The 11,656-nt window shown below is 71.4% G+C and overlaps 1 protein-coding gene across 2 annotated transcripts; it reads right to left on the bottom strand.

Annotated features, from left to right (window-relative positions):
- Positions 1 to 1,236: 1,236 nt before the first annotated feature.
- On the bottom strand, positions 1,237 to 11,431 carry PDE1B (phosphodiesterase 1B). Of its 2 annotated transcripts, none has more exons than XM_082332344.1 (14): positions 11,348 to 11,431; positions 5,126 to 5,239; positions 4,849 to 5,034; positions 4,514 to 4,580; positions 4,022 to 4,138; positions 3,769 to 3,909; positions 3,215 to 3,315; positions 2,662 to 2,787; positions 2,475 to 2,576; positions 2,250 to 2,370; positions 2,066 to 2,147; positions 1,849 to 1,975; positions 1,564 to 1,700; positions 1,237 to 1,352 (listed from the first exon to the last, which is right to left on the bottom strand). In XM_082332344.1, the coding sequence occupies exons 2-14, from the start codon at positions 5,227 to 5,229 to the stop codon at positions 1,255 to 1,257; spliced, it is 1,509 nt and encodes a 502-aa protein (XP_082188470.1). In that variant the 5' UTR covers positions 5,230 to 5,239; positions 11,348 to 11,431; the 3' UTR covers positions 1,237 to 1,254. The 2 variants fall into 2 exon arrangements, with proteins under 2 accessions (XP_082188470.1, XP_082188471.1); XM_082332345.1 differs by having other exon boundaries at positions 1,564 to 1,718; positions 11,348 to 11,406.
- Between the last annotated feature and the right edge of the window lie 225 nt (positions 11,432 to 11,656).

Below are 11,656 nucleotides of genomic sequence, written 5' to 3' on the forward strand. Positions count from 1 at the left end.
GGGTGGGGACACAACGCGTTACCGCAGGGTAGAAAAGTACAAACACAGACGGGCCGTGCCGCGGCGGCCGGGCGCTGGGCGACGGACACGGTGGGGCAGGGGGGCCGGAGCCGAGATGCCGAAGCAGGAGGATGCCGGAGCTGGAAGAGGCTGGAGGCACGCCGGGAGCCGGGATGCCGGAGGATGCTCGAGGCATGCCGGAGCCGGGATGCCAAGAGGATGCGCAGGGCGCACCGGGGCCGGGATGCTGGAGGCATGGCGGGGCGGAGGAAGCGGGGGGATACCGGGGGCATGCTGGAGCTGGAGGATGCTGGAGTCACGCCGGAGCCAGCGAGGCTGGAAGCACACCGGAGCCAGAAGGTGCTGGAGGCCCCCTGGAGCTGGGGGATGCCGGCACCAGGGGCTGGCACTGCCGCTTCAGGGCCCAATCCTGCCCTCCCGCCGTGCCCCAGCCCCTGCTCCAGCCCCGCGCGCGCTGCCCCGTCACCGCCTCGCTGCCCCCCGCGTCTCCCAGCCTCGCCCACACCGCGTGGGGCAGGGGCCCGAGGGGAAGCCCTGAGGTGCCCTTGGGGTCAGCGGCCCTGGGGACAGGTCCCATAGGGACGTGTCCCCAGCCCGGGGTGACAGAGAGACACAGATCCCAGGACAGGGCTGCTCAGGGCACGTAGGGGACGTTTGGGGCCACCCATCGCGCTGTGGCTGGACAGACCCAGCAGGAACAGAGGGAACCACGGTGGCCCTCGAGGTGACAGCGTGCCCGACACGGCTCCTCCATCCCTCGGTCCCCTGCTGTCCCCAGCGCCACCATCATCATCCCCAGCTCCCCCCAAGCACCCAGCGGGGTGAGAAGCAGCTTTTTTAAAAAGCCATAAGGACAAAACCCAGCGGCAGGGGCCAGGCAGCCGCTGGTGTGGCAGTGAGAGGGTCGGCGTCACCGTCACCCGTGGCCTGAGGCCACACGGCTCGGTGGCCGGTTTGGCACAGGCAGCCGGAGCTGGCCGGGCTGAGGGGCTGCCGGCCCCGGGGATGCTCCTGGCGCGGAGGTTGGCACGAATCCTTGTGCGGCCCCGGGCGGCTCCTTCCCTGCAAATGGTGCTGAATTCGATGGCGTCGAAGACTTTGGGCGAGACGGCGTCACTCGGCTGGACGAGGACCTGCCGTCGTGGGGGGGACAGTCACAGCGGTGCCACCACTCCCTCCCCCTCACCCAGTTTGGCCCCCGGACCCCCGGTGCCCACCTCGCTCCTCCCGGTGCTATTCCACGTCCCCGTTCTGCCTGTGCCGGCTGGGGGCCGCGGGCAGCTGCTCCTCGCAGGGCGACAGCTCCTCGATGGACGCCTGGTTGGTGATGCCTGCGGCGGGACGCGGGGCTGGGGGGTCGCTCCAGCCACCCACGGGGGCTGAGAACCCCCCAACTCGCCCCCCCCCTCTGGGTGTCACCCACCCCACGAGTCTGGGAGCCACCCACCCTGTGCTTGGGCCACCTCCCCACCCAGGGAGACCTGGCACATCCCCGTGACGGTCCCCATCCTCTCCCCGGTGGCTGCGGTGGCTGTCACCTACCGCTGGCCGCCCGCTCCTTCCACTTCTGCTTGTTCTCCTGGATGTACTTGGCCCAGGTGGAGCGGAAGCCGGCCAGGTCGGCTTTGATGTCCCCCAGCTCCAGGTGCTCATCCAGGGACGGCTGCCGCCACTGCGAGCTGCGGGGACGGGGACAGCTGGGAGCAGGGCAGAGCCACCACGGCCACCTCCCAGGTCCCAAAATAAGTGGGTGCCCCCCATCCCCAGGCTGAGCCCCACCACTTCCCCGTGGGGAAGGGGACACTGAGGCAGGATGGCGCGGCCAACCTGGCCTGCTGGCTGGCCACCGGGTTGCCCTTGGCTTTGGTGCCGTCCTCGGCGAGGGGCAGCACCATCTTCTCAGCCACATCGGTCAGCACCGAGAAGGTGGGCTCCACGATGAAGTCGATGAAGCCTGCGGTGAGGAAGGGACACGGCATCGATGGGGACATCCCCTGCCCGTGGCCGGGCCGGTGGCAGGGGATGGGGACCCACCACCACTCACCGATCTGGGACTGGGCCACCAGCGTGGAGGTGCGGTCGCAGAGGGGCGAGAAGGGCAGCCCCAGCTCAGCCTCTTTGTCCCCCTGGCAAGGCAAGGGAGACGTGTCCCCAAGGGGTGGTCCCCGCGTCCCCAAGGGGTGGTCCCCGCGTCCCACCACCCGTCCCCGGGGACGCGGGCGCCCTACCTGCCTGAAGAACTCCTCCATCAGGGCTTTGGTCCAGCGGCTGTGCACCGACCACTGCTTGGTGGGGTGGCTGATGTCGGCCGCGTGCAGCAGCAGCGACAGCACCTTGGACTTATCGATCCTGGGGAGGGGACCCCGGCGCTGAGCCTTGTCCCCAAAACCACGTCCCCCTCCCCACCACCGGGACCCCCCCCCTCCCCGACCTGGGTGGGCTCCCGTACTCACCGCTCCAGCTGCTGCAGGGACGTCTTCATGGACTTCACCTGCTGGAAGTGGCAGGACATGTCGGTGGCCAGGACCATCTCGATCACCAGAGCCCGCAGCTCCCTGCGCCCCGGGGAGGGGGGGAAACGCCGTCAGGGCCCCGCGTCCCGGCTGGGGACAGCCCCGGGGACGGGGACGGGGACCTTACGCAAACTCGTCCTTGGTGAGGTTGACGAAGATGTTCATCTCGTCGTCCTGCATCATGCGGAAGACGGCGCTGATGTGGTGATTCTCCAGCACCGAGCGGTCATTGTAGAGAATGGCACAGTCCGACCTGGGGACGGAGGGGACGGTGGGGCCCCGGCACGGCGGAGGGCAGCCTGAGCCCCCCTGGGGAGAGGGATGTCCCCAAGGTGCCAGCATGACTGTATCCTGGCCGTATGGGTGGCCCTGGGTGGCCCCAGAGTGCCAGCATCTGTATCCCAGCTATACTGGTGACGCCAGGTGCCCTGGGTGTCCCCAGGGTGCCACTCAGTCCTTTCCATGCCCCACAGTGTCCCGCGTGTCCCCATAACATGTCCCCATAACATGTCCCCAGCCCTGCCTGCTCTTCCCACGCTGTGCCGTGCCACCCATGCTGTGCTGTGCCACCCGCGCCATGCCATGCCACCCATGCTGTGCCATGCCACCCACGCCGTGCCGTGCCACCCGCGCCGTGCCGTGCCACCCGCGCCGTGCCGTGCCGTGCCACCCGCCCTCACTTGGTCTGGATGTGGAAGCTGTTGGTGGTGCCCGTGTGCTCGTAGTCGTGGATGGCGGCAGCGAAGATGATGGCCAGGACCTCGATCTCCGTCAGGTAGTGCTGGGGGGACGCGGGCGTCAGGGGGACGGGGACGGGCACCGGGTGCTCCAGTGCCACCCCGCGAGGGGCACGGGGCCAAATGGGTCTGGGGTCCTCTGTGTGCGTGTTTTTGCATGACCGCGTGGGACTACGCACGTGCACGGCCACATACGCCTGTCACGGCCGCAAGCGTGGGCGTGTGCGTGTGACAACCATGACAGCCGTGTGGGGACGACAGGGCGCACACATGTGCCAGGTGTCACCCCACGTGTGCCCACCCGCCCCCCCACGCCGGGGTCACCCTGTCCCCCCATCATCCTGGTGACGTTTCCATGGTGACAGCGCAGTCGCAAGGTGGCGCCGTCTCCGTGGCAACAAGCATCACCTGGACCAGCCAGACCGGCACCGGGCACCGGCCCAGACGTGGCCCGGGACCCCCGTGGGACCCCCGTGGGACGCCCCACGCCCCCGTACCAGCATGCCGGTGCGGAGCAAGAAGCAATGGACGGTCTGGGTGACGTCGGCGGCGTGGACCTGGTTGTGGTAAGGGTTCCGGTACTTCCCGTAGCCAGCCTCCAGCGCGTCCAGCAGCGTCGTCAGGAAGACGGAGGGGATCTGCGGCACGGACACACGCGCTCATGGATGCGCTCACGCGTGCGAAGCCACCGGCACGTGCCAGGCACCCATCCCCGGGGGCACCCATGGGTGGGCACGGGAACAGGCGTACCTTGAAGCGGCTGTTGAGGTTGTGTCGGGTGAAGAGCTCGAAGACGATGGTCCTCAGGGAGTGATCGTCCGTCACCCGGTTCAGCGCGAAGACGTCGAAGCACCACAGGTCGAGGCTCTGCGGGGAGACGGGGGCGTTAACCCCAGCGCCGGGGCAAGCCCAGCGCCCGGTGACACCCAGCCGTGCCCAGCGATGCCCGGTGATGCCAGGCAACCTCCAGCAATGCCCAGGGATGCCCAGCCGTGCCAGGCAATGTCCACTGAAGCCCAGCAATGCCCAGTCATGCCCAGTAACATCCAGCCATGCCCAGCAATGCCCGGTGATGCCCACCCGTGCCCAGCAGCGCTGGGTGCCATCTCCCCCAGCTATCCCAGTCCGAGTCCCGCAGAGCCAGCAGTGTGGGCAGGGGGGCCATGCCCAGGCAGTGCCAGGCCGGTGCAGCGTGCCAGCGTCCCTGGGGGGGATTGGGGTGCCCCCCGCGCCCCACGGTACCTTCAGGCAGTTCAGGACGGAGGTGGAGTAGCTGGGCCCCACGGCTGTGTACGTCCGGCGAAACATCCTGCAACGGGGGGGAGGCAGGGCTGATGTGGGTGCTGGGGGACCCACCTGGGTGCTGAGGACCCACCCGGGTGCTGGGGGACAGTCCCTGGTGCTGGGAACCCCCCTGGATGCTGGGGACCCCCCTGGGTGCCAGGCAGAGCCCCTGGGTGCCACGGGACAGCCCGAACCCCCCAGGGACCACACTCCCACCCCCCATCTCCATCCCAGCCATGCCCCCCCCCCCCCCCGTCTCCCCCGTCCACCCGGGGGTGCCACCCAGCACCCACCTCTCCACGAAGATGCCGGCTTGGACGGCGTGAACGATGCTGCGGAACTTGGGCTTCTCCTCCGCCCGCCGCCCCTTGGCCCGCGCCTGCTGGGTGAAGGTGGCCGCCAGCCAGTCCCGCACCTCCGAGGGCACCGCCGCGTCCGAGCCCATCTCCCGCAGCTCATCCTCCGTGTCCAGCATCTGCCTGCGGGACGGGGAACGGGGCGGGATGGCACCAGGGCGGGTGGCCATCGTCCCCCCATGTCCCTCTGCCGCCCCAGGGCTCCCGCCCGCACCTCGTCTCGTCGATGTAGACGGCCTCCAGCAGCGAGGCCGCGTACTCCAGGTTCCTCTTCAGCTCCTCCACGTTCACCTCGCCCGTCTCCAGCTGCTTCACCATGTAGCGCAGCCTGCGGGCAGCCGGGCAGCGCGTCACCGGCCTCCCCGGGGACGGGGGTGGCGGTGGGTGGCAGCGGCGGGGGTCCCCGGCTGCCCTGCGGCTGGATGCGCCCACGCACACGCCTCGACACGCGTGGGCAGCGCCTATAGGTGCGTGTGTGCACGCGGCCCGTGTCGGTGCGGGGTGGTGGGCGCCCGCCCGGGGACCCCCGGAGCGACGGCGGCAGTGAGGGATGGGTCGAGGCGGGGGGCACCCAGGACCCGGCGGGCAGAGCTGAGCCCATGGCACCCAGAGCGCATCCTGCACCCGGTACCCAGCACCCTGCACCCAGAGCTCATCCTGAACTTGGTACACAGCACCCTGCACCCAGAGCTCATCCCGCACCCAAAACCCTTCAGCCTGCACCTACACAGCACCCAGGGTTCCTCCTGCACCCAGCAGCCAGAGCTCAGCACCCAGGACCTAAAGCTTATCCTGCACCCAGCACCCAAAGCTTATCCTGCACCCAGAGATTAGCGCCCAGGGCTCATCCTGCACCCAGCATCTGGAGCTCAGCACCCAGCACCGGGGAGGGGGCACCCCCGCTGTGGGAACTGGGCAGGGGCGCGGGCAGGGGGTGGCGGGTGTCCCTCCCCACACTGGAGAAGTCCGGCACCCCGAGCCCGGGGGGTCACCCTGTCCCCAGCCCCGAGGGTGGCCGTCCCCACCGTGTCACCCTCCCGGGAGCTCCGGCGTTCCCCGCCCTGCGCAGGGCCCCGGGTGACACCGGGGACAAAGTCCCCGCCAGCCCACGGGGTCAGCGGGGCCACGGCAGCCGCTGGGACGTCCCTGGGGACAGGGACAAAGCCAGAATGGGGGGGGGACACAGCCTGGGGGGGGGGGGACACCCCAGCAGTGGGATGCCTGTGCACCCTGGGGACCCATGGCGGGGTCAGGGTGCTCAGCCCCCCCGCCCCCCCGTGCCTCAGTTTCCCCCCCAGAAGCCTCCCCGCGCTGGGTGCTGAGGGGCACACGTGCATGCACACACGTGCGTGCACACATGCCCACATACACGTGCAAGGCGTGTGCACACAGGCATGCACACGTGCACACAGACATGCACACGTGCACACAGACGCCCAGCAATGCGCACACATGTGTGCACCACGCACGCACACGCATGGTGCACACTCGGAACAGCTACACACACGCCACACGTGCCCACACCTGCAAATACCCCGCCACGGTGCACACACACGTGTGCACACTTGCACACACATGCACACCTTTCCACCAACGCACACGCGTGCACGCCGCACACACGTGCGCACAGCCGTACACTCCTCTCCCCAGCCCGCGCCTCGGGCGAGCCCTCCCCGTCTGACACACGCCTGAACACGCGTGTGCCCGCAGCCGGCCGGCCCCCGGCCATCTGTCTGTGTGTCCGTGTGTCTGTCGTGGCGGGGGGCGCGGAGGCGGCGGCGGGGAGGGGAGGGGGAGTCCCATCTGGCCGCCCGGGGAAGCGCCGCCCCCGCAGCCATCAGCCGTGTCTCCCGCTGCAGCCGCCTTGCTCGCACGCTGGCTGGCACGGGCTGGCACGGGCTGGCGCGGGCCCCCGGGGCTCCACCGGCTCCCCCCGGGCTGGGGCAAGGGTCGGGGGGGGGGACACGGGGCAGCTGCTGGCCCCTGGTGGGACGCTGGTCCCTGTCCTGGTCTGGCTCAGCCCTTCGGCCACCCTGTCCCCTCCTGGAGGCCTCGTTGTCACTGCCACCAGCACCCACCAGGTCCTAATCGGTACCCACTGGTCCCCATCACTGCTACCAGCACCCACCATGTCCCTATTGGTACCCACTGGTCCCCATCACTGCTACCAGCACCCACCAGGTCCAAATCGGTACCCACTGGTCCCCATCACTGCCCACGGGGTCCCCACTGGTCCCCATTAGTGTCCGCTTGGCACCCAGCAGGTCCTCATCCCTGCCACCAGCACCCACTGGTCCCCATCACTGCCCACAGGGTCCCCACTGGTCCCCGTTAGTGTCTGCTTGGCACCCAGCGGGTCCTCATCCCTGCCACCAGCACCCACTGGTCCCCATCACTGCCCACAGGGTCCCCACTGGTCCCCGTTAGTGTCTGCTTGGCACCCAGCGGGTCCTCATCCCTGCCACCAGCACCCACTGGTCCCCATCACTGCCCACCTGGCACCCAGTGGGTCCCCACTGGTCCCCGTCACTGCCACCAGCACTCAGCGGGTCCCCATTAATGCCCACTGGGTCCCCATCTCTGCCCACCTGGCACCCACCAGGTCCCCATCAGTGACCACCAGCACCCACCAGGTCCCCATCGGTACCCACTGGTCCCCATCACTGCCCACCCAGCACCCGCTGGGTCCCCACCACCTGGGCAGAGTCCCCAAGGCCGGTGGCCCCTGTCCCCACTGCCAGCGGTTTCCCGTGACGCTGCCAGCCCGGCCCGCGGCTCGGGGGCCACCTCGGGGTGACCCTGAAGCCGTGGGGAGGGGGACAGCACGCGGCGACAGTCCCGTGGGACGGGGCAGAGGCCAGCCCCCCCGATGCCGCTCCCATGGCCAGCCCCGAGCCGGGACGCGGCGTCCCCAGCACCGTCACCCCGTGTCCCCGCGGCGGGAGCGTCACCGCGGTCACAGCCCCGAGCGAAAACCCCGGGGGAGCGACGCGGCGGTGGCTTCTGCACAGCGGCTCCCGGCAGCCCTGCACCTCGTTAGCGCTAACGAGAGCCGGCAGCGGGCGTGAGGGCCCCGCCAGGCGGGCGTGCAGGGACGGGCGAGACCCCCGGACCTGCGCACGCTCGTGCAAGGCAGGGCGAGGTCACGCGTCCTCGTGCGAGGCTGCGCGGGGCTGTGCACGGCCATGCGGGTGACGCGTGGTCCTGCGTGTCCCTGCCAGCCAGCCCTCAGCCGCCCTGTCCCCACCACCTCTGTCCCTTGGGGAAACTGAGGCACGGTGTGAGGCGCAGCGGGGACAGGGGTCACGGGGACGGTCCCAGTGGGGGCCACGGGGTCCCCACCACAGTGGCTCCTCGGGGACAGCCCCAAAACCCCCGGGTCACTGGCCGAGAGGAGACAGTGTCCCCTGTCCCCTGGCGTTGGGGACAGCTTAAAACCCCGTGGGAAGGACGCAACCGGCAGTGACCCAGGAGATGCTGGCACTTGTCCCTGACCCAGGTGACAGTCCCCAGGAGGGGACAGTGCCGTGACCCTGGCCAGCCCAGGCGGGACCAGCACCAGCACTGGGAACGCCGGGGCCAGCGGGGCCGTGGGACCGTGTGGGGACAGGGTTCCTGGCCATGGGTGTGGGGACAAGGGGAGCCCCCACCACTCCGGGGGGACACGGGGCTGGCAGCTGGGGGACACAGGGCACTGGCAGCTGGGGGACACGGGGCGCTGGCAGCGTGGCGGACGAGGAGGGCTGGCGAGGGCCGCATCCGCCCCGGCTCCCGCGGGATTTCCTGCCGGCTGATTGCAATTTGTTTTAATTAGCGGCCGCCGCCCCGCGCCAAGGGACCCGCACCGCAGCCGGCCTCGCGCCCCGAAAGCGTCCCCGGGTCCCCCAAGGGTCCCCCTCTGTGTCCCACCCCGGGTCCCATGGCCCCCGCGCTCCCCCCCGCCCCTCCCAGCACCTAACGAGCTCCCGGGCCTCGTTAGCGTCGCTCCGGCCTGGCCGCACGGCAGGCGGCAACCTGTGCACACGCATGTGCAGGCAAGCGTGCAGAGGGATGCACGAGCCCACCGGCCTGTGCACGTCTGCACGCGTGTGCGTGTGCAAGCGAACACGCGGCCGATTGCAGGTGCCGGCGCACGGCTGCGAAGCGGAGCGCGCGCGAGCGAGCGCCGGTCCGTGCAAGCGTGCAAGGGCACGCGCGGCTGTTGCACACCCACGCCTCGCCCCGGCGCAGCGACGGGACCCGGCTCGGCGGGCGGGGGCCACCGTGTCCCCCGGCCAAGGTGACAGTGACGGCTGCCAGCGAGCGAGGGAGGGGGGCCGGGGGGCAGCCAGACGTCACGTTCAAAGCCAGCGCGAAGCTCGGCGAGCTGCGAGGGAATGTGACCTTGGGGAAGGCGGCCGTCACCTTCCAGCGCCCGGCCACCCATCCCTGGGGACACCCATGCTCAGGGACACCCACCCTTGGTGGCACGGCCACGGGGGACCCCTGTGTCACTCGCCCGTCATGGACGGAGCTGGGACCCCTGAGCACAGCCCGGGGATGAGGGACGGCCACCACCCGGCAGCGGGAGCAGGGGTCGGGCTGCGTCACGCTGCCGTGTGGGTGCCATCCGTGCCCACGGTCCCCACGGGCTGCCTGTCACCGCCCACGGCCCCGCGCTGCTGCCAGCCCCCGCCGTGCCACCTCCCGCCGTGTCCCAGGCCTGCCACGGGGACGACGGTGCCCGCAGAGCCGCTGGCACCCCGCAGGCCGCCAGAGCGGCACCAGTGTCCCCAGGGCCACCCAGGGAGGGGCTCAGGGTTGGCCTCGGGGTACAGCCAGCGCTGGGGACCCCCCCAGGACTGATGCCGCAGCCCCACGTGCACCCATGGGTGCCCCGACCCCTCCAGCTCCCTCCCCTGGGGTCCTCCGTCCCGGCTGATCCCCACCTGGGGGACCTGAAACCGGTCCCCAGCGCTCGGGGGGCCGGGATCCTGCACCCCGGGGACACCTCAGGGTCCCCAGGCAGGGGTCCCCACTGCCCCCTCGGTGCTGGCAGGGAGGGGGGGCGCAGGGGGGTGCAGGCAGGGCGCAGGCAGGGACCCCCCGGCCCCCCGCACGCCCCCACCGCGGGGGCGGCTGCCAGTGATTTCGGGGAGGGGGAGGCAGGCGGGGGCGGGGGGGAGCGGGAGCGCGGCGCAGCCCACGCGCTCGCACACCTGCGCGCGCACACGCTCCCCGCCGCACGCTCAGGTGCGCTCCGGCGCGCGGGTGTGCACACGCGCTCCCGTGCACGCTCGCTTGCTCCCGTGCGCGCACACGCGCGGGGACCCCTGCTCCCACCCACGCTCACGCCTGCACGCGCCCAGGTGCGCTCGCACGCGCGTCGGCACGCTCCCACCGGGCGCTTGCACGCCCGCAGCAACATGCGCAGCCGGTTGCACACTCAGGCTTGCACGCTCACCCTGAGAGCTCTGGCACCAACGTTTCACACCCCGGCTGAGTCCTGCCCCGGCCTCGGGCTCGTGTGAAACACGCTCGGCTCGCCGGCGAGCGTGCAACACGGGCACCCGGCTCCCGTCTTTGTCCCCGTGTCCCCTCCGTCACACCAGCGCTGTGCACACCCCTGCCGGCGTGCACCCGTGCACGAGCGCGCCTTCGCCGGCCGCCATGTGCAGGGCAGCCCCGCGCACGTGTGCGCACGTGGCCGCGCACGCCCCTCGCACGCCCACGCCTGCGCCCGCCGCACGAGGACCCGCGCGAGCGCACGTGCCGGGGGTTCGCGAGGGGGCACGCGCGCACGTGAGCCCACGCGTGAGCACGACCGCGCGCCGGGCGAGGGGGGTGGCGCCCCCGGGGCCACCCAGAGCCCCCCGGTGAGGAGGGGGGCACAGGGTGGCACCCTGGGGTGTCAGGGGGTGTCACCCCCCTCTCTGGGGCCGGCCAGCACCCTGGCACCCGCTCTGCGCCCCCAGAGTTGGGGGCACCCCAGCCCTCTGCCGCCCGGGGTGAGGGGTCCTGCCCCCACCCAGCACCCCCAGAGCCGCCCCATCAGACCCACCCCAAGCTCATGGGTGCCCCCACCCCGAGGGGGTGCAGTGGGTGCAGTGGGGGTCCCGAGGGTGACTGGGGGGTCCTGCATGGGGGTGCAGGGGGCAGCGCATGGATGGGGGACACCTGGGGGGTCCCCGGGGGCAAAGGGCTCCGGGGGGACCCGGAGGGCAGCTGAAACTCCTGCCTGGGATGGGGGGACACGGGGTGGGGGGCACCGGGGGGGCTCTTGGAGGGGGATGAGGGGGTCCCCAAAGCGGGGCGTCGGGGGGTTCGGCAGGGTGTGATGCTCAGGTGGGCGCAGGGGTCCTGGTTTGGGGGTCCCTGGTTGAAGAGGGGGGTCCCCGGTTTGGAGGGGGGGGTCTGCGGTTTGGGGGGAGGGTCCCCGGTTTGGGGGGTCACTCACAGCGCCCGGAGCTTGACCCAGATCTTCTTGCTGGGGGCGGACTTGATCTCCAGCGGGGACGGGCAGCCGCCGGCCGGGTCCAGCCCCTCCCGGTCGGGCTCCAGCCCCGGGAGGCTCCGCGGCGGCTCCATGGCCCCTGCGGCGGCGGGGACGCGCCCTCAGCCCCGCGGCCGCTGCCGGGGCCGGGCCGAGGAGCAGCCGGTACCGCCCCGCAGCCCCGGCAGCGGCCTCCCTCCCCGCCCGGTACCCGGCGGCTGCGCAGGCAGCACCGGCCCGGGCGGCGGAGCTAAGATGGCATCCCCGGGCACC

The sequence above is a fragment of the Platalea leucorodia genome (genome assembly GCF_965183815.1).
Source record: "Platalea leucorodia genome assembly, chromosome: 23".
In the NCBI taxonomy this organism is placed as follows: Eukaryota; Metazoa; Chordata; class Aves; order Pelecaniformes; family Threskiornithidae; genus Platalea; species Platalea leucorodia.